The sequence below is a fragment of the Mustela putorius genome, unplaced genomic scaffold (assembly GCF_011764305.1).
Source record: "Mustela putorius furo isolate JIRA1106 unplaced genomic scaffold, ASM1176430v1.1 tig00003987_pilon_pilon_pilon, whole genome shotgun sequence".
Taxonomy (NCBI): Eukaryota; Metazoa; Chordata; class Mammalia; order Carnivora; family Mustelidae; genus Mustela; species Mustela putorius.
The window spans coordinates 4283971-4305905 of record NW_025422126.1 but is presented as its reverse complement, the minus strand read 5'-3'; the positions used below and the strand labels follow the sequence as shown (position 1 = coordinate 4305905).

Here is a 21935-nt window from a genome sequence, read left to right as displayed (position 1 = left end):
TGTGTATGAAGTGTAAATCTGGTTTTGTTTTGTTGTTTTGGATTCTTTTGGGTTTTTGTTTCGTTTTGTTTTGAAGATCAGATAGTGATCACTCTGAAAGATTGAAGCCAAGAATTTGTAACTATGATATTTACTGTAAGCTGTAGAACATTCAATAACTATTAAAAAAAAAAAAAAAAAAAGTTTCCAAAAAAAAAAAAAAAAGTCCGGGGTGACCAGACTGGTGGTTTTTGGGGCAGGGAGACACAGCTCATCTCTTAGGCTAGTGAATCCCCTGGGTTTCTTCCCAAGCTCATTCTGAACTTGTTTTCACCAGTCAGATAACACCTGTGGTGCATCTCCCCACAGGCTTAGCAGGCCTTCACTGGGATTCAGCTGAGGGGCCTGGGAAGTAGCCATCAGCACCTGAACTAAGGTGGGTGATACGGGAGCTGGGGGGGAGGTGGTCGTGAATGATGAGAGCTGCCATCTGCTGAGGGCCTCCCATGGGGCCAGCACTGTGCTTTATGTTTAGTAACTCTCCTAATCTCACAGCCCAGTGGTTGGTGAGCCTGTGGAGAGGGGGCAGCCAAGGAGAGTAAGTACCTTGGCCCAGGTCACAGAGCTTGAGCTCAAGGTTCATAGTTGGAGCTAACACTTAGTCTGGCTCCACAGCCCAGGCACTGAGTCCCACATTCTGCCCACCCTGGAGGCGGCAGTTTCTGTGTTTACTTAAACACAGGTAAATTTGTCAGGTGGGAAACCAAGGGAAGTGCTTATAGGTTTACAGTCACAGAATGACTATCATGGGAGGTCAGGTGGTCTCCATCCAAATAGTCACATGCTGTCAGTGTCTATCCTGCATCTCTTCCTCCTCTCCCCTCTGGGCAAAGGCACTGCTCTAGCCCAGGCCCCTGCTTCTCTTCCTGGTCATTGTGGCCACCATTCCCTCCCAGGGCCTGACCCGGACCATCCACGCTCTACCAGCCTCTAAATGTTCAACCTCCTCAACTGGAAAGCCCTCAAGGCTGACTGACCTGGCCCACACCGGAGCTGTAATTACAGTTCAGGACTCCTAAGCACCCCAGCCCTTTCTGGCACCCCGTGCCCTGTGCCTCTGCAGCATGCCCCCCAGTATCCCCACCTGTCCTCTGACAGGGAACTCATTCTTCCTCCCTTGTGCAGTGGAAGGCTCTGTCACATGTGGAAGCCAAAGGCATCTTTGGCCACAGACTTTGTCGGGTTGTGTCAACAGTTTCACTAGGGCAGGAAAGGGATTTTCTCCAGGGACTCAACTCCAGGTCACAGTGGTAGGACTGAGGGCCAGGAGCAGGCAGGGAGATGGAGATCTGGGCCCTCATCCTCATTTGTCTGGTCCTTGGCGCGATGGGTGGAGTTAGGCGAAGTCATACTCAGAACTCCCCTCAGCCCAGTGCCCCAGCTTGTCCTCCAGCTCCCAGGGCTGCCAGGATTCAGAGGGGGCACGCCTAGGAGGGGACAAGCCAGGAAAACTTCCAGCTGAGGGTGCGGGCCCTGAAGGCCAAGGACATTGGCTATACCTCTACCTGATCCCTCAGCAACTAATCCCATCCTTTTGGGAGCTGGCCACATGGGACAGGTGAAGAAATTTAGGCCAGAGTTCTAGTTTCACCTTCCAGCAAACAGACAATGAGGGGGTGGTGCTGGAGGGGAACTGTTCTTACTACCCCAGAGCCCAGCACCATGGTGGGGGTCTTTCTTACCCGGCCTGGGAAGCCCAGACCCAGCCTGTTTCTACAGCAACATGGCCTTTGGAGTCCACAATCCAACCTTCCCCTGGGAAAGGAGGCCAGAGAGTCGAGAGAGTAGGAGAGCCCACCTCCTACCCCATCCACCCAAGCACTGGCTCTTGCTGTCTCATCTTGGGGTGTCATCCAAGTGCTGGGTGAAGTGGGGTTGGTTGGCTGAGGAGACAGCCAAGTTTGAAAAACCAGACCCTGAGATGCAGCTAACAGTTGACAAATAGGAACACCAAGTGGACCCTGGCAGCCCAAGGGAATGTTTCCTTAAAAGTGCTAGTCCCCTACAATAGACATCTGTTCTAGACTTTGGCAACCTTTGGTTGCCAAAATTCCAGAAAATTCCTCCTGGTTATTTATATGGGGCCGTGCAGGCAGGGCCCCACTGCCATCCCCATTTCTCTTATTTATGTGCAGCCTGCCTCCTTTCCTCTTCTCCCCTAGAGCAGGTAAAGCTTTGCCTCCTAGGCCCTAAGAGGTGCCCTCCCTTTCCTGCACACCTCAGAAGCCGCAGAGAAAAAAAGACCGTGCCCTGGAGAGTCAAAAGGCAAAAATCTCAAGGCTCATCTGCCTAGCTTCTCCGGGAAGGAGGTTTCTGAGCTGCTGCTGGGCCAGGCCCCTGCCTGTGACTTCCACACAGGAGAAAGGCCTCTGCCTACAGACAAAGATGGTGACCTCACCCTGGCGTCCTACCATGGCCCCAGTCTTGGGAAGCCCTGGCAGAGTTGGGCAGGAGTCTGGGAGTGGGGGCAGTGGCAGCTGTGGCCACAGGGGACAGCAGCACCTCAGGCTAATTCTGGATACAACAGGAGCAGCAAGAATAAGAGAGTGAGCTGGCTCTCCTGTAGCCCCAGCCTGACAGCCATCTGCAGCAAGATGACTCCCATGGGCTGTCCCTTTCCATACCTCCCCCAGCTCCCTCAAACATTAGTAGCTGGTTCTTCAGCCTCTCTTTGGGACTCTCCCATTAGCATTTGAATGTGTCTCCTCCTATCTTTAAAAAATATACCAAATGCCCAGAGAACCCAGAATTAACTAAAAACCTCTCCCTGGAGCCTAGGTCTCCACCTGCTTTACCTGGCACAGTCTGGCTTCCGCAGGGAGCTCAATCCACTCAGACCTGGTCCTGCTCTCACCATGTCCCCATGTGCATTAACTGGGGGCTGACCCAGTGGTGGCCCTTGGCCTTGTGACCCACCTTGCCCCTCCCTCTCCTTTCCTCCCTTGCAGGATACTTCTCCCTTGGTCTCCTTCCCACCTCTTGGCAGTGCCCCGGAACAGCCGAAGGGTCTGTCCCGAGCCCTCTCCCGGTCCATTCCTGGTACATTCCCTGCATTTCCCTTTCCTAAATGTCTTGGTATCCCTGGCCCAAGGGCTTCTAGGAGCTTGTGGGGCTGCCTTCTGTTGCCCACCCTCACTCGTCTCCACACCTGTCACCTTTGACTTCCAACTTCTCCATTTCATCACAGTGTCCTTGGGCCTCTGCACATTGTTATTCCCTCTCTGGGGACCATGATCCCCCTCCCCACATTATTCAGCTCCTGCCATGTCTGTCTTACCCATCCATCCTCCAGGCTCCTTATCCTCTAGAGCTATGCTGTCCCAGACAGGAGCCACTAGCCACATGTGGTTAGTTCATATTAAGATGTGCTTTAACTATAAAACACCAGATTTCAAAGCAAAAAATGACTATTCATAATTTTTATGCTGACTTTATATTGAAGTGAAAATATTTTAGCTGTACTAGCTGAAATACATTATTGATACTTTAAAAATATATGGCTATTAGGAAATTTTAAATTACGTGATATGGACTGTATTTCCACTGGACAGCAGTGCTTCTAGGGGCTTCAGTGAGAACCAGTGAGGTGAGGGGCCTCCCCACATCCCCTGCTGTCCCATGCCCACCCACCACAGAGCCAGCCCTGCAAGGTGGGGGGGATGGCCTGTCCCCCACGCCATACCTGACACAGCAGTATTTGGTGAAGACGGACGACCTGGGAAGAGGCACAGGGAAAGAAGCTCCTCATGACACCACTTTCCCACCTTTTATTATCCAATAAATGGATGGGAATGTAGACAAGGACAGGACAACAGCAAATTTTCAATAAATAAGAGAAATGGGGATGGCAGTGGGGCCCATGCCTGCACGGCCCCATATAAATAACCAGGTCACTGGGCTACAGTGGACATGGAGCCGGGCTGGGCAGTCGCCTGCACTGCCCAGCTGGGGGATAGACACCAACACCACAGAGACACAGAAACGACTTGAGGCCAGAGGGGCCTCTCCAGCCCCGCACACCCCCCCTCCCTGAACACTCCTGAGATCTTGGGGTGACTATGCAGGCTGGCACCCTGTATCACAGCCTTGCCCAGGTCAAGACTGTGGTTCCAATTTCAATAAAAACAGCAGGGAGGGGGGCAGATACATGCATTAAGCCCCTTCTGTAGGCAGAGCCAGGGATGGGCAGCCCCATGGGGGCCTGAAGGCACAGGCCCTGGAAGCTGCAAAAATGGGGCCACAGATAAAGCTACTAATGGAAGGGGTGGCAAGGAGTCAAGCTCTCCCCGCACACCACCCAGGCCAGAACCTGCAAGGAACCAGAGAAGCCCTGCGTCCCAGGACACCTCTCTCTCCCCACTTCATGGTCAGAAGAACTATAACCAGGTGATGGCCAGGGACTTGCCCACAGTTAGAACCAGGGAGCTCAAGTCTCCAGCCCACGGCTTTTGGTACCTCTTCCCTATGTGACGCCCACCGGAAGAGGAGGGAGAGGTCCTCACTAGGGCCCTGGACGGAGGCGGGGCAGTAGATTACCAAGGTGTGGGGCCAAGGGTGCCAGGCTGAGGACCCCTTCCCACAGCCAAGGCTAGCCACCTGGTGGTACAGAGGGTCCTGCAGGGTCCTAGGTTCTGGCCAGGGCAGGGCACAGGGGCAGGGGAGGTGCCCTCAACCTGCTCCTGCACACAGCACCCGCCAGCTGGCCTGCCTCTACACGGGGGTGGACACTCCCACCTCCAAGCCTTGGCCTTTGCTGTTCTGTCTGCTGGACCATTGCTTCTTGATCCTCACAGGCCCAGTTGCAGCTCTACCTCCTCCGGGAGGCCTCCAGAACCTCCCAGGGCAGGGCTGCTGTGTCTTCAGCTGAGGCAGGCCATCAGATAACCAGAGTGCTCTCACTTAGCCGGACCACATAGCGGTTTTCCTGGGAGACAGAAGTGAGGACTCAGAGCTGAGTTAGGGGGCTTCTGGGCTCCAGGAAACTGGCCCCTGCCCAGAGCTCCCATCTGCAAATCCAGGTTGGTCCAGGTGCCAACATACTTGCCCCCTTAGGCCCTCACCTCAGCCTTGTTCTCTGCCGGGGGCTTCAGCCACTTTGTATGGCTTCCACCACTTCCCAGCAGTGCCCGCTGCTCAGTGGGGAGGCCAGGTTGTGGGGAATCAGGGAGGTCACTCGCCGAGGGCCCAGCCTCCGTGATAGTCTTCACCTCAGGGGCTGCTGAACTTGACCGTTGCTCTGGAATTCGGGCCACTCGGAACCTGCAAGGAGTGGTGGTATAATGACACCCCCTCCCTTTAAAGGGAGAACCTTGGGTATAGAAAGGGCAGCACCTGCTAGGGTCCCACACCAAGTTCATGGATCAGAGCCTGAGCTCTTCCTATATCCTCCCACCCACAGATGAGCCCCCAACTACCCCCCAACCCTAGGTTGTAGATAAACAGTCCTTTGGCCTGAGGGCCCCAAGGTGTGATGGAGGCCAGGACCCTGCCCTGGGTCCCAAAGACTCGAGTGAGATACAGCAGATCTGGGAAGACCTGACTTCTCCCTGACCGCCCCACACCCCTTCTGCTTAGAAGCATATTGAGGCCAGAGAGGGAGCATCACTGAACAGGATGTTCAGGGCTCAGATAAGGTTGGGGAGATGGGGCCCTGAGTATAACGTCTCTCCCTGACGCTCCTGCGTCAGTGCCCATCTCACCTGCCCACAGACAAGATGGTGATCTCGCCCTGGCGTCCTGCCTTGGCCCCTGACTTTGGAGCCCTGGCAGGGTTGGGCAGGAGTCTGGGAGTGGGGGTAGCGGCAGCTGCGGCCTCAGGGGACAGCAGCACCTCGGGCCACTTCTTCTGGCTGCACCGGGAGCAGCAGGGGCCAGAGAGTGAGGCCAAGCCCTGCACGGTGTGGAGGTGGTGGCGATGCGGGCAGATGTGTGGCAAACTGGGGGTGCCTAGTGGCAGCCTGCAAAAGGCACAAGTGGGAGCGGTCACTAGGGCAGGCCCATGCCAGGGGTCACCAACAGGGTAACGTGAACACATCCGAGTGGTGAATCCCCCCAGAAGCAAGCCAACCAAGTGTGGGCATGGGGCCCCTGCCCACTCACCTGGGCACAGGCCCGTGGCCAGTCTGTACCAGCTGTTTGCTGTGGTACTCCTTCAGCAGCTCCTCCAGGGCCGCCGCATTCTCTGTGGGCAGCGGCAGTCAGAACCCAGCTCCCTGTGCCCTCTGTGCCCCCCAGCCCCCGCCCAGCTAGGGTCTACCCTCCCCACCCCCTCCAGCCCTTATCAGGCAAGAACAAGAAGAAAAGGGGCAGCACCCTCAGCCATGCTGATCAGGGAGTGCCAGCTGACCCCAGGTGTCCTGGCGGGAGGGGCAGAGCAGGTGGAGGTTGGGGGATGCTCTGACCCCTATGGCTGCTTCAGGCTCTGAGAGACTGTCTTCTCCAGGGCTTGGCCACAGGCCCAGACCCTCCCCTTACCTTTCTTCTCTGTGATCAGGCGTACCAGGACCCCGATGGTGTCCTCGTTGGCATCTTCAGCCCTGTAGGCGGGGTTGATCCCTGCAGAAAAAAGCCACAACTGTGATCCTGGGGAAGTGGGGCGGGGGGGGGGGGGGGGGGGGGCGGTTCGTTGGGGTGGGCCTCGGGGGCTGGACGGCTACACCAAGATGTGGCAGCAGAGGGCACCCCAGGCCTCCCTACGAGTTGTGCTGCGCATGGGTGTTTCTGCACTGCTTGCCCTTCGGGCCTCCTTATCATGGCTCCCTATGGAGTGAGGGTGGGGGAGCAGTCTTTTCTGGGGCCTGCTGTCTCTCCTCCACAGCTTCAGGGAGCTGTGGGCTACCTTTCTGCCCAGACGCCCGGACAGCTCTCTGGCAAATTCTGCTGTTCCAGGCTTATCACACTTCCCTGCACACCACTGTGTCCACATAACTAAATGGGGGCCGTAAAGGCCCAAACCTCAAGAGCATGAGAGTGAGCCACGTGACCAATCCTAGGCCAGCAGCCAACAGCTCCTAGATCTTGCACTCAGGCAAGATCCAGCAGTTAAAGGGAGACCTAGGCTAGGAAAACAAGTGCAGTCCTGGGCAAAATGGCCTGAGCTGCCATCTTCCTGCCCCCTCTAGACTGCAGTGGCAGGAGGTAGGAAGGACTCTGGCCAACCCCAGGCAGCCTGGGGCACAGGCCCCGGAAGCACCGTTTCAATCTTGACTTGGCCACAAGGCTCTTTGGGCCATGTATGCGCACTGGGGACCCTTGCCCTACTGGCCTTCAGGCAATTTGGGGTGGGGGGGCTGTGGTGGGAAGGGGCCTGGGGCCCTGGGAGGAACACATCTCTCCCTCTGGTTCCAGGACTCCTAACTCAAACCACAGCCTGGAGATGAAACCTGAGCCCCTCGTTGGGGGTGGGGGAGCAGCGTGCTGCTGCCAAGGACAACTGCCCTGCCAATGCTGAGGTCAGAGGTCAGCCTGAGTTCCCAGAAGGTGGACCAACCCTTGAACTGCAGCCCCCAAGGTGTCCAGACCCCACAGCTGGGCAGGACCTCACCCAGGGTGAGGATCCCACTGAAGCCACTTGACCTCTGCTCTGCCCCTGTCACCACCTCAGGCCACTTCACCTCTCCTTCCACTGCGTCACTCTGAAGAGTCACCTCTCAAGCCCACATGCTGCACCTCCAGGAAGCCCTCCTGGCTAGCCCTCTGCAGGCCCCTCCCTGTCAGTCCGTCTAGGCCAAGGGATTCCTTGTGAAGCCCCCCAGCTGGGCTGGGCTCCTCCATGCCCTTTGGCCTCCCCACCCAGACCCCAGGCCAGGCCTCACCGCTGCCTCCACCTCCAGGGCCAGGCCCAACCTCCTTGTGGGCGGTGCAGTGGTAGCCCTTCCGCTTGAGCAGGTTACACACCAGGATGCCCAGCAACCCCATGAGGCAGAAGACAGGCACGATGGCAATAACTGCATACTGGGCAGCCGTCTCCTCAGGGCCACCTGCCCGGGTGCTATTCCCAGGCTGCCGCGTATCCCCAGCGCTGGTGTCCCCTGCTGCTACCTCCACGCCACGTCGGGCCCGCCGTCCCCGCTCTGAGCGCCAGAGGATGGAAGCATGGAGGAAAGAGGGAGGCAGAGAGGCCCAGGGCCTGAGTTAAAGTTGCGGGGGGTGGTGTGGAGGGGGCACTACAATGTTCAGAGCTGCCTACCACCCACTCTCCACCATGCTCGGGAAGCAAAGGACAACTCCCCCCTCCACATGTTTCTGGCCTTCTTATTAATCAGCCTGAGCAAGGCCTCATCAGACCTCAAGACAGCCAGACCCAGAGCCCTGTGGCCCATCCCCCTCATTCTGGGACGAACAGACAGCACGTGAGCATATGCCAGTGCACACAGATCCCGGCTCCTGCGTCTCCCTGACTGCGTCCATGAGATAGTTGCCTCAGAAAGCTCCTGATGACAGGTGAGAGGTGTGTGTGCTCACACTCATGTGCACGTGTCTGAGGGGATGAGGACAGGAGACAGGAAGGACATTACCCCTCAGCAGCCCCCTCCCCCTGAGCTGTGGCTGCCACCTGCTAGATGGTCTCTACCACGCGGAAACAAAGTGAGCAGACACACTGCCAGTGGGACAACTGATCCCATCTTGCTGGACACACTCTGGCCATATTCCCTTCCCTGGGCTCAGGGTCGAGGGCCCCATCTGTCACTCACCAGAGCAGCCACGAGTACCCAGAGGCATCCAGGAGCATGGCTGACAGGGAACATGGGGGACCCCCAAAGTGGCAACCCACCTGCAGGGAGAGAACACATCATTGAGGCCCAAAAACTATCCTTAAGAGAGGCTCCTGCCAAGCACACTCACTAGTCCTGGCCCATCCCATTTCACAGATAGGAAGACTGAGGCCTGCTCCAGGTGGGTGAGGCTGGGACCCCAGGACCCAAAGTCCTGGTCAGCTAGCCATGAGCCCTCGAGCCCGACCCCATGGCTCACCCAGGCTGGCAGTCTCCACATAGAGTGTCTTGAGTCGCTGTGCCTGCCTGGGCCTCCAGCCTCCCCCGAGGACTGCAGCGGGAATGGGGCTGGCACGGGCCAGGGCCCCACAAAGCAGAGAAAGTGCCGGGGGGACAGGATCTGCATAATGTGCCCTGCCCCGGGTCCTGTGGGAGAGAAAGGGTGAGAACAAAGCCAGGAGCCAGGCCTCAGGTTCCTGGGAAGCCAGGTCTGGAGAACCTGCACCTGGTCCTCAACAGTTTTCCCAGGACAGGTCAGGTGGGCAGGGCAAACTCACCAGGTGGGGCTCCTTCCCAGGTGGGCACTGCCAAGAGGTCGTTGATACTGGAGTGGCCAGAGGCCAAGGAAGCAGCTGGAAGAATGGCAGGGAGGACACACTGAGCGAGCAGAATGTGCCGGAATATGGCATCCCTGGGGCCATCTGTCCACCACCCACTTCCTAATGCCCCAGGGGTGGGGACCATGACCACTCGGGGCCAGCCCCCAGGTTTCAGGGACACTCTTCAACCTCCATCCATCAGGCTGCACATAAAACCTGCCCGTCCCATACCTGCTAGGTCACCTTGGCCTAGGTACAGAGAAAACCATATCTGCTTCTGGAAAGTGCAGGGAAACCCCAGACAGAGCCACGTCAGGATCTCAAGCCCTCAGGTCCCTGAGTCACACCCATTCCAGCTAGTCAGGACGGTAAAGAGGAAGGGCTTCTGAATTCATCTCTCAACCACCCCCCTTCCTGAGGCTGTGGCCCTAGCACCGCAGCTGGCCATGTTGGTAACCAGCCCTGTCCATCACCCCTGGGGCCAGGTCTGCGGCTGGCGCTTCCTATTCTGGGCCCTCAAGAGAGTCTTTGGGACCACATCCTCTGTGACCGCTCCACACAAAGCCACCCAGTTCACACTCCTGCACCCACACAGGGTGGGCTACATCCCAAGGAAGGAAACTCAATTTGCATCTTCCAGCACATTCCACTGAGGGCTCCCTCTGTTCCCCATTCTAAGCATGAACACTTGCCCAGAATCTCTCCTGCTGCAGGGAGATCCTCCCTGAAACCCTGTCTTCCAATTTGGCCCCTGATTGGGGTAACAGGCACAGAGTGCAGGCAACTGCCCTGAAGGGCAGAGGGAATATCACGCAGGAGGCTCTGGAGTCCTCCTCAGGCCCCAGATCTGGCTCCCAGCACCTGCTGAGTGCTGGGAGGCCTCCTGTGCCAAGAGCTGTGTAGATCAGGATGGGTTTCCTAGGGTCAGACTGCAATTCTACAAAGAGCTGTGTAGCCAACCCTAGCACAGCTCCTGGCATGGGGTCCCTGAGCACACATGGACAGCTGGGGTACAGGGCTTCATAGCAACATCGCATCTCCAACTCACCACAAAAAGGCAGGACAGGGGCCAATGTGGCGGGCTTGGCTTCATCCTCAGGCCCTGGGAGTCGCCAGCCTGGGAAAGAAGGAGGTGAGGTTCAGCAGGAGGAGGGAATAGGCAGGCAGCTGCCAGCCGCTGTCTCTCCTCCCAGCACTGCTTCCACGACAGGACTAGATGGGAATTTGCAAGGTGTTGTGGAGCAGGCAATGCTGGGGGCGTTTAGCCTAGAATCACTACACTCTTTGCCCCCACAAACCTGAGTAGAGGTGGGGGTGTGCTGGCTGGGGTTAGCCTCCCAAGGCAGCAGAGTAGGGACAGAGGGCTCTGCCAGGTTTGGGGGGCTTCCCGGAGGAGGAAGGGCTTCCCTCCCTTTCCATAAATAGCCGGGTACACTGGGACTTGGGCAGGGGGCCTGCAGCAGCAGTCCTGGGGTGGGGGCTGAGAGGGTCTGCCATCCCCTCACACCCAGACTCTCTACCTCCACCTCCAGCTCCCAGGGTCCCACCCCTTGGACCTCCTCGTAGGCCCTAGCCTTTCCTGCTTTTCTGCCTTCACTTTTGCTCCAAGTTTCTGCTCCAAGGAAATCCCTTTCCCTCAGCCATCAAAGACCCAAAACAAAGGCCTTGTTTTCTAGAAATGTCTCAAGACTTCTCTTTCCCCTAAGCTGAGCCCAAAGCCCTGCATGTCTCCCGACCCCACCCCATCACAGTCCTGTTCTCCCTACGTGTCCCACTCCCCACCCAGCGGTCTTCTCCGCCAAACGATGTGGAAGGATGCTGGGAGGGGTCTGATGGCATCTCTGGGGCAGCAGCAGAACTTCTCCTATCCTAGCAGCCAGGGTTCAGCCTTCTGTCCCCTCTTGGTCACCTACTACTGTACTACTGTGTGCCAGGCACTGCCCTTATCACAACAGATAGTAGAAGACAGACACTGTCCCTGTCCTCAGGGAGCTCACATCCCTATTGGCCAATGGCCAACAGATAAACAGGGAATGGCCCCCTGCCAGATGGCGGGCAGTGCCAACAAACAGGCAGGGTGAAGGCGTAGATGCCACAGGCCTAAGGTTGAGCACCCACGCTCAGGGTATGGTGTCCTCTGGAGAGAAGCCCCTAGCCATAGACAGGTTGGAAGAGTAGGAGGGGAGATTCAGCTTAGACAACAAAAGGAGCTGCCCCAGAACAAGGGGAAGGGAGTCCCGGTCACATACTTCCAGGAGGCCTGCCTTCAGACTCAGGAGGGGGAAGGAAGGAAGCTGGATTTGTCAGGCGTCCACCACAGGCCACACAGCTTCTGACCCCTAAGGGGCGGCCAAACCCCCAGTTAGAGCCCCCAGCAGGGTGAGGGGACCCCACCTGGAGCCCTGTGCTGCCTGGTGCCGAGCCCAACTGGAGAAGCCCCGCCTGCAGTCAGCCCCGGGCCCCACTCGAGCCCCTGGGGCCTACAGATGGCCCAGCCTTCCCACCTGCAAAAGGAGCCAGAGGAAACTGATCCCCTACAGGACCTCGGTGGCAGCGAGGGTTTGAATTACACCACAGAGGAGGGGGAGGGGCTGCAGGCCTGACGTCCCTGGGACTCTCCAGGTCCCTGGCAGCAGCTCTGGACCCAAGGCCAGCTCAGGGGAAAACCTGGGACAGGAGAAGGTCAGGCCACAGCATTAAGGCCACACACTGATGGTCAGCTCCCAACAGGTGGCATACCCAGACCCATCCCCCAAACCTGTTCCCTCTTCTAACTTGGTCAAGAATCTTCCTTGCCAGTTTCTGGCCCAAAGTGGCCCTTCCCCTGCCCAGGCCCATCTCCCACTCAAGCCCTTCCCTGCATGAAGATCTCTCTTCTAACCCACAGACTCGACCACGAGCCCCAGGTTGACCCCACAGGGGCTGGGGCAAGGCTGAAAAGAGGCACGACAGCTCCAGAGAGGGCCCCAGTGCCACCTCTGGCCCCGACTGGCACCCACTGGGTGTCCCAAGCCCACATAGAGGGGCTGTGTAGCTGCTTACCTCCAGGCAAATGGGGAGCTGCGATCTCGAGACCTCCAGGAGGAAAATGGGGGTCCAAAGGCCCAGACTCCAAGCCAGCAGGGGCCCACTCAGGTACATTCACAGACACTTGCCGCCTAGCGCCCTGACGCCTTCTAATTACGTGCCTTCTAATTATCCCAAACTAGTACTTACTCCAGTCTGGCTGCCAGTCTCTCTGCTGACAGCCGCCACCCCCCCCTCGGCCAGACTGAGACCCCGGATGGACCTGTCCAGTCAGGCAGCCCATGCCAGCCACCCAGAACCCCCTCTGTGCACACATCTGCTGCTCTGGCCTCCCCCTGCACCTCCTTCCTAGCAAGGACTCTAGCATCTAAGCCTAGACTCTTGGAATCTTGACTGAAAAGCAAGTTCAGATCAAAGCCCCTTGGCTGGGTGGGCCATTGGAGACTCTGTGAAGTCTCCATCCCTCCCCCTCTGCCTAGTCCTAAGGCCAGGCAGTCAGTGACCTTCTAAAGCCTCCAGAGGGGCTCCAGGAAGAAGACTGTCACAGGCAGGTGGGGAGACCCACGCCCACAGCAGGGAACCTCCTCTCCCAGTTCCACTGGGGGCCCAGTGCTCCCTGCAGAGAACCAACCCGAAAGGCCCCAGGGCAGAGGAGGAAGTAAGCCCAGAGGCCACTCCTCCTGAAGTCTCCCAGCCTGGGCCTGTCCCCACTGCCACCAATGCCCTGTGGGACCTGAGCCCCTGCTTCAGCTTGCTGGGTCTCAGTATGCTCATCTGCAAGATGGGGACGTTTAATCCCAGGGCAGGGCTGCAATGAGGTTTACATGAGGTGAGGAGCCCAACGTGGGTCTTGTGATTTCCTCCCCCATCGCTCCCTTTCCCTCTGCCCCTCAGGCCCAGGTTTGTAATTAAGTATGTTTGCTCATTTGTGCTGCGCCCCCACTCCCCACCCTGACGCAGCACCGGCTGGCCTGGTGTCTCTCTCCTTCACCGCAAACCGCGCCCTCCCCCCAGCAGTGTCTGGAGCAGAAGGCCGCCACAGAACAGGCTTGGGGGTAGCGGGGGGCACAGGCTTCCTCACAGGCAGCCCACCGCACCTCCCAAAATGCCCAAACAATCAGACCCAGAAATTCCCTGGAAGAAAACCAGCTAGCGAAGCCCCGACCAGGGCTGTGGAGCCCCAGGAGGTGCAACCTGGAGGCCTCAGAGAAAGAGGAAGCTGGGACACCACCCAGCCCTGGGGCTGCTTCCCCTTTTCCAGAGCTGGCTTGGTGGGGTCACTCGGTCACTGTCCAGCCTGGGGCCCTCCTCTCCAAGTCACCCTGGCCTCCTAGAGAAGCTCTGCGGTATCCCAAACATCGCCCACCACCCCTTGCCCTTGGCCCCTGGCCTCAGTTCAGCCCCAAGTGCAGCCTTGGTATCTTAACCCTGGGATCAGGCCCTGCCCCCTCCTAGCCATTCTGAGCTTCTTGCACTCCCCTACACTTGCCTCTCTCACAGAGCCACTGGTACTTGCTGTTTCCTCCACCCAGAAAACCTTCCCATCACCTGGCCAACACCTACTCCTCCTTCAGCGCTTAACTCACAGCCACTTCCTCCTGGAAGCCCCCCTTATGCATTCCTCATCCTGTGTGTAACTGTCCCGTTCACCCAGCCTCTTCCGCAACAACCTCCATGGCCAGTGCTCAGCACACGGCCCGACCCTGGCCCTGGCGAGTGGGTAGACCTGGGGGGTGGCTGGAGAACAAGGATCAGGAGAATGTACAGCTTCTGCCAAGGCCAGGAAGGCCCAGAGGCTGGAGTTGGGCAGGAGAGTTTGAAACTGGATCTGAACACCTGAGCTAATATGGGGGGAAATCAGTCTGCCTTGTTCTGCTCTTCACGGGCTCCGGGGCTGTGGACACCCCGTCTCCCACCAAGACAGAGGGCTGTTGTGAGGCCAAGAGAATTTACCTTAATACTCAGCGCAGGGCCTGGCACAGAGTCATCCCTCAGTGAGCACTCACCATACCTCAGTTTCCCCATGTGTAAGCTATGGAGCGGGGAACAGGGCACACCTGACAGGCAGGTATGAGGCATAAAAGCTTCTTCTCCATTTACATAGTGTTGGGCCCAGAGCCTGGTACACAGGAGGTGCTGGGTTAGCCATGGTGAGGATGTGGGAGGAAGGAGAGTGTAAAAAGGGAGAGAGGTCTGGAAAGGAAGGGGGTCAGAGCCCAGGTCACACCAAGACTCACATGGGAGCTGAGAAGCCAGCACGGCCTTCAGGGCCTATGGGAGTCTTGGAGGGTTGGGGGGTGGGGAGAGGTACAGGACAATTTGCCTCTCAGAAGGCTCCCTGGGTGGCCTGCCAAGGAGGCAGGTCTGGGGAGACAGAGGTGGGACGCAGGTCCCATGCGGAGCAGGGGGTGGGAGGCAGCTACTTCTGTTTCTGGCCGGGGGCTCTAGGGCCTGTGGACCTCCCTGCAGCCTCCAGAGGCTAGAGTTGCCTGGAAACATCTGGGCACAGGCCTTCCTTGGCAGTGGCCGAGACAGAAAGACAAAGGCCGCCCATCAATAAAGAAATCCAGGTTAGCAAGCAACCCCGTGGTTCCCTGGCAACTGGGGCTGAAGTAGGGCAGTGGCCACAGTGGGCGGCGGCGCGGGCAGCTCCACTGGCCTCTCAGCCATCCTCCGCTCTCAGACTCTCATTCCCTTGGGGTTGGTCTGTGTTGCTGTACTCCTCACAGAAGAGGTGAGCAGCCCTGTTTCACCCCCAGGTAAACTGAGGCCACGGGCAAGCACTTGTATGGGTCACACACCCAGGGAGTGGTGACACAGGGGCAGAGCCCAGGTCTGGCTGACTCTGCTTCCCCCCTCATCCCTGACGCCCCCAACCCTGAAGCCTGGCCTAAGCCCCAGTTCGTCGACTCCATGGCAGAGGCTCAGGAGCTAGTGGCACAGGGAAGCAGCTCGAGGAGAGGCTACCGCCGAGCACCCCAAGCACCCAGGCAGTCCCAAGGGGAGGAGGTGCTGCCCCCTCCCGTTCCAGGGCTCTCTGGGGCCTCTGGGGCTTCCCTCTAGCCAGCCTTGTCTGCACACTACCCTAGTCCACGCCAGCTCCTTCACAGAAAGGCACCGGCCCCTGTGAGAAGCAAGAAGCCCAGGAATGGGTGGGAAGGGGCGGGCGCAGGGCGGAGGCTGGCTCAGGGCTGCTGGGGAGAAGGGCAGCTGCATTCCCACCCCGGCCTTGGGCAGACATAATCTCCCAGGCCACAACCCTTGGGTAAGGAGCCCATGCGTGTGGACCCCCAGTCCTGCAACAGGGGATAGCATGGTTCTGGCCCTCAGACCTCCAGGCTGCCCCACAGCTCTACCAGCAGAGGTGCAGGGAGTTGAGGGGGTAAGTAGGGCTGAGGGAGCTAATTGGCCCTTGAGGCTGAGGTGGCCAGACTGGGCTGACCCAGCTCCTCCCAGTCTGGTGCGGTACAGAGGCAAAGCCTGCCCCTTCCCTGAGCAGAGTCTGGGGCCAGGGGAGGGGGGCACTAAACCATACAGCCGTCACCGGGGCACTCTGGGGCCCCCGGAACCTCCTCACTGCATGCCTCATTCCCATTCCAAGCCTCAACGAGAGGGTCCCAGGTTTCACAAATGAGGAAACTGAGGCTCAGAGAGGCTAAGGAGCACCCTATAATAACTTGGTCTCAAAGGAGACGAGGTTTACCACCCAGGAGTGGGGGCAGGCAGCAGGCAGCCCTTGTCCCCAGCACGCCAGGCCTGGCCTTCCTACAGCTCCTGCAGGCTTTGCTCCCACCCAACACCCAACTGTTCAGCACCCTGGACTTCCTGCAGGGACCCGCACCAGCCCTGGACGGTCTCCCCAGCCCCAGGGCCGGCCCACATCCCTAAGCCTCGGTTTCTTCCCCTGTAATGTGGAGAGTTGTACTAGATCAGCTGATCTCTTGACTGGAAGAACCAGAGTTCACAGTAGACCAGTGGCTCTTCTTACAATCGGGCTTCAGCCCAGGTGCCACCACCTGCAGGAAGCCTTCCCAGCCTCCCTGTCTGAGTGGACCCTCCCCTCTCCTGGCCCTTTCAGCCACCTGTGAGCTCCCTGGAGGAAGGAGGGAAGGCAGAAAGGAAGGCAGGCAGGCAGGCAAGTGCACACGGGAAGCTGGGCACACAGCAGGGCCAGGCCCCTCCCTCGGCTCACTGCTCCTTCTCACAGAGACCACAATCTGCAGACCCAGGCTTAGGTCCCTCCTTCTAGAAGCCCTCCTTCTCTCTCCACCCACAGTCAGACCCTGCTTCTAACTGGCTGCAGAGGCCCCTCCATCCCTCTCTCTGTGCCAAGTAGCCAGGGCACACGCTCACAGCCACATGGGCCGGTTATTTATAGAGCTCTCATCTTTCCCAGGGTGGCCCAGGGAAGAGTTTTGGCCTTCCAGGCAGACAGTCTGGGGTTAGGATCCCAGTGACACTAGGGTCTTGCAAGTCCCTTCCCCTCTCTGGGCCCTCCTTTCCCTGCCTGTACCTGGAGGAGACCGCTGACCCTCAGGACATGAGGCTAAAGATGTGCGAGCCTCCGGGATCCTAATTCCAGGGTCGGGCACATGGCAGGGATGCCGCACTGGCTCCTTCCTGTCCTCCTTGCCACGCCAGCCATTGGCCCAGGACCAGGCCCAGGCACCCAGGGCCTCAGCAAACAACAGGTGCTGAGCTCTGCCAGAGAACTTGTCCCACTCACCCCCAATCCCGAATTGGGGTGGGGCCAGATGGACCTTGCTGGCTGGCTCAGGCAAAACCCCTCCTTGCCACCTGGCCAAAGGGCCAGCCCCTTGCAGAAGGAGTCTGGCCTTATCCAGCCAGCCCCACCCCTTCCTCCTCCCAAGGCAGGTAGGCAGCACAATCCCTCTGTGGAAACTGATGCCACAATTGTCAGACAACACTTGCCTCCTCTTAGAGACAGGGCAAAGCAAGATCTTGAAGATCCTGAGTGCCAGACTCCAGCGTCATGGCTATGTGGCTCAAACTAGGTCTGCTTCCCTCTGCCTGGAGTCTCGGCGTCCCTACGGAGCAGCTTGGGAAGGAAGGGGATCCTGGGTCATTACCACAGAGACCTGAGCCCAGGGCCTGGCACACAGCAGGCAACCTCCTGGCCCAGAAGGGGAGCTTTGTCCCTACGAAAAGGAGGACCAGGAATCTTTTCCTCCAAGCCCCCAGAACACATGTAGGAGCATCAGAGACCCTGGTTGCAATTCTCCCTGTGCATCCCAGCACACAGTAGGCCCTTGGGGGCTGCCCTTCCTCAGGCAGAGGCCGGCCAGCACAGATACGGCAGAGAGGGAGGCCAGGCTTCCGGCTGAAGCCGCCCTACCCAGCTGGGTATGCAGTGCCCATAAGCACCCCACACCGGTTCCCGAAAGTGGGGGGGGGGGGGACACCTGGCAGGTGGGCCACAACAAAGAAGAACTACCATTGGGCTGGGAGGGCTTCCTGGGTGAGGAATGGCCAGGAGGGTTCTAGAAAGAGGAGAGAGCAAAAGCAAAGGCTGAGTTTGGAAATGGAGGCAGAGAGGCCGGCCCCGGCGTCTGGGGCAGGACAGCAAGGCTGGAGGGGAACAGAAGAGGGAGCTGTGATTTCATGAAGGTGTGTCTTGGGCCAGCTTCCAGTCTTGGGCCACATCCAGCCTACCGGGGGACATGTGGCACACAGAAGGTAGGTAGGGTCCCTGTCTGCAGGGTGAGAGCCAGAGGGTTCTGGGGCCCTTGGGTAAGTCTCAGCACTTCTCAAAACTCAGTCTCGCTTGCTCGCTCCCTCTCACTGTAAAGTGAGGCTGACCCTATGTGTGGCGGCAGAGTGCTGACTGCCCGTAACAGTCTCCCCTCCTTGGCCAGACATAGGAACTTCCCTCTGGCCGCTATCAGATGAGTCCCAACTGGGGCCGTGTGTAGAAACCCAGGCTGGCCCAGTGTCATCCTGGGAGGCCCAAGTTCCCAGAAAGGTCTAGCTTTGGCAAGGTACAGGATAGGGCTGGGAGGGCCTCCATCAGGGCTAGGACCCCAAGAGGAGGCTAAACCTTCCTCTCTCCCAACCCCTCCCCAGGCCCTGAGCTATTTCCCTGTTTGCTGGGGATGGAAATAACTCAGGCTCGCCCCAGGAGACCAAGATAGCTATTCTGATCAGCCCCAAGAAGCACAGCTCCAGTCATTCCAGAGAGGACCGAGGGACACCCTGACCCCCCAGCTCTCGCTCTTGGCCAAGTGGCAGCAGCAGTCAGAACTAGCAGGGGCCTCTGGGAAGAACAGGGAGACTGAAGGACTGAGAGAGAAGGGCAGAAGCTCAAGGTCACCCCAGCCGGCCCCCCACTACAGCATGTGGGCAGATTTGTGTCTCTAGAGCAACTCTGAAGAGGGGAATAAAGCCTCTCCAGTATTGCGAAGATCAGTTGGGGCTCTCAGCTCTTCTTGCCATTCCCCTCCCGCCCCTGGGAGCCTGGGCTGTGCGGTTGACTCCTGACACTCTGTAGCTATGGGGATGCAGGCTCTAGAAGATAGGAAATGGGCCTCTCTGGTGACCTCTGGCTAGGGGTGAGATCTGTGGGAAGGGAAGAGGAGGAGGAACAGGAACACCACATAACCTACCCAGCCACAGTGTTTCAGACGTGTTTGCAAATACACACCACACTCAGAACTCACAAAGGCACACTCTGGGAGGCCATGCTTGTAGGCCCAGGTTCAAGAGAAGAAGCCTAGATAAGCCATGAACAGATAGATACGAAAAAGGTGGATGGCCCTCTCCAAGCATCTCACAGGGTTTCGGGGACAGAAAACCGAAATTCCAATCCTGGCACTCTCCTGACTCTGCATGACCTTGGGCAAGTCACTTTGCTTCTCTGAACCTCAGTTTCCCTCTCTGAAAAACAGTCACATCTCAGAACAACTGTGAGGATTCAGCAAGAGTACATCATAAAGTGTTCAGCATAGCACCTGGCACTGTCCCTCTTTCATCGCCCCAACACAGAATGCAAGCAACATTTTCAGAGGAGGACAGAACTTCCAGATCCTTTAGCAGGTATCCCCTCACCCCACCTGGTCTAGAGAGCCCAATTTCCATTTCACCCTGCATGAACCCAACAGACCATCTTGTGGCGGTGGGAGCCTCAGAGGGTCTAGCTCAGATGGTGAAGGGGTCCTATGCCAGCTCTCCAAATCAGAGACCCCTGGTGGAGAACAAGTCCATGCCCCCTCTCCTCACACAAAGGGAACTGAAGGAGACGGGGGGACAGAGAAGTCAGTGTCTATGGATCAGAATCCTGGCCTTGGTCTGAGGAACTGTACTTCCATCCCTCTCACCAGCAGCCCCTAGGCCACTGTGTCCCCAGCAGCCAGCCTGCCCCCACCCTCCACTGCAGTCTTTCTGCCTGGACGACAGGAGGGAGGGGAGAACAGAAGCAGTTGACCCAAAAACAATAGAGGATCCCAAAGTGATGATTCACAGTCCATTCACAGCCCAACACCTCAGTGTGCAGAAGGGGAGACTGAGGCCCAGTGAGGGCAGGGTCTGAAACGAAGATGGGCCCACTGAGAATACAGGTTACTGGGGACAAAGATTTGCCAGGCATCTGGGACCTCAGTGTGTGAGTGTTTGGGAGGTGGAGCCTGAGACTACCTCAGGGCCGTTCAGTTGCTGCCAGAAGCGTCAGTCACCTCACTAGATGCCACCCAGCCTCAATGTCCTCTCCCGCTGCCAGGGCAAGTCACTCAGGGTCCTCCCCACTGACTAAACTGAGATGCTGAGAAATGCCTTCTTGGGGACAGTTCTGGAGAGACCCCTGGCCTCTCCTCCTCTCCCTCCCTTTATCTACTGGCGGGTGCTTGAGGTCCCTCCTCTTTCAGCCTCTTACTCATTCCCAGGCCGGGACACACCGATGGACACACACACATACAAATACACACGGACACTGACAATACTTGACCCAACAAGCACGCTACCGCGCCAGTGATTTGGGGGCTGGTTTTCACAGTCACTGGGGGTTTCTCTCCCTCTGTTTCACACTCACTCGCATTAGGGAGTCGCTCTGGCCCTGCCTTGGCCATGTCCCAGGCCACACACAGACTCTGTGACCTGGGTCTCACAGCAAGCTGGAGTCACGGTCACCCGCAGGGACCTGGGGTCTCTCTCATACAATCACACGCACTCACCCCGCCTGTCAGAGACACACAGAGCCCCTCTGTGTGTCTGGCTTGGCCCCGGCGTCACCGCTCAGCGTCCCGGCCACACGTTCTCCCGGGCTGGGCCGCCTCACCCGCCGTGTCACCCACAGTCACGGGCTGACACCGTTCAGAGGCCCCCCTCCGTCCACCCGGCGCCGCAGCCGTCCCGTCCCGCACCGGTTCCTGGTCTCGGTCCAAGTTTCCCCGGGCCGGGGGCGTCTCCGCAGCCCGCCGATTCCCCAAATTGCAAGTCCCGAGGCGGGTTCGCCAACCGCTCATGGCCGGGCCTGGAGTCGCGGCCCGAGGACGCGCAGGTCCCGGGGCAGGGGTCTGAGAGACGGGTGGGGACCGGTGCGCGGAAGACGCCGGGACAGGACGCGGGGGCGCAGGGCTGGGGCTGCGGCATCCGCCGCGCCGGCCAACTTCCTCAGAGACGCGGGGAGGCAGGGGGCGCCACTCGGGTCCTCACCCCTCCAGCCCCGGCGGCGAGAAGCACACCCCAGGCTGAGGCCCCGCGCGCCCTCCTTACCTGGCCACCCCGCAGCAGCTCCCGCAGGGATCCAAGGTAGAAGCGCAGCCCCGGGCCGGGTTCGGCGAGTGCATGAGCCACCGCGCAGGCTGCGCGCCTTTTGAATGAATCGCCGGCTGGGCCGGGGAAGTGCGCAGTCCCGCCCTCGCGCGTCACGGCCGCCAGCCCCGCCCCCGACGTCAGAGCACCGGCTCGCGCCCCCGGGCCCCCACCCCTGGCAGCGGCGGAGGGCCTCCAGGTCTCCCGCCAAGCCGCGCTGCTCTGTGGCGCCATCTCTCGCGCCCCCAGGGAACTGCAGGGGGCTGCGCAAGAAGAGGCCTCTTGGAACAGCTGGGCTCCAAACCGAGAAAGAAAGGGTTGCGCTATGCAAGATAGACTGAAGACTTGGGTGCTACTCCGGGTCCCGTCACCATTGCCAGTCCAAGCAGGACCACCGCTGCCCCTTCCTGGGTCTTGCTTTCCTCATAGAAATTGGCAGCTGATGGGGCGTCTGGGTGGCTCAGTAGGTTAAAGCCTCTGCCTTCGGCTCATGTCATGATCCCAGCGTTCTGGGATCGAGCCCCGCATCGAGCCCCACCGGGCTCTGTGCTCAGTAGGGAGCCTGCTTCTCCTCTTTCTCTGCCTGCCTCTCTGCCTACTTGTGATCTGTCAAATAAATAAATAAACTCTTAAAAAGAAAGAAAGAAATTGGCAGTTGGGGAGAACAACCTTGCTTTGTTGACGAGGCTCAGGCCCGCCCCTGGGAGCTCCCGCCTAATTGGTGAGAAACGTCCAGGTGAAAAGTGTATATGTAATGGAGGTCCATATGGCCGTCTCCTGCGCATTCCTCAGG

General features: G+C 58.7%; 1 protein-coding gene across 1 annotated transcript; it reads right to left on the bottom strand.

The window, feature by feature from the left end:
* Positions 1–3791: 3791 nt before the first annotated feature.
* Positions 3792–21264, bottom strand: RELT (RELT TNF receptor). The gene is made up of 11 exons (XM_045071462.1): positions 21104–21264; positions 10401–10469; positions 9311–9385; positions 9013–9179; positions 8733–8812; positions 7854–8111; positions 6514–6594; positions 6139–6220; positions 5739–5996; positions 5100–5298; positions 3792–4963 (listed from the first exon to the last, which is right to left on the bottom strand). Exons 2-11 carry the CDS (start codon positions 10443–10445, stop codon positions 4916–4918), a joined length of 1293 nt encoding a protein of 430 aa, XP_044927397.1. The 5' UTR covers positions 10446–10469; positions 21104–21264; the 3' UTR covers positions 3792–4915.
* Positions 21265–21935: the final 671 nt, after the last annotated feature.

Excerpts from the sequence above, each read along its gene's own strand:
- RELT (XM_045071462.1), bottom strand. The coding sequence starts at position 10,445 with ATGAAGCCAAGCCCGCCACATTGGCCCCTGTCCTGCCTTTTTGTG. Across the intron at positions 8,813-9,012 it reads TGTGGAGACTGCCAGCCTGG|GTGGGTTGCCACTTTGGGGG; the intron begins GTGAGCCATGGG and ends CTCTCCCTGCAG. Across the intron at positions 8,112-8,732 it reads GGGTACTCGTGGCTGCTCTG|AGCGGGGACGGCGGGCCCGA; the intron begins GTGAGTGACAGA and ends TCTGGCGCTCAG.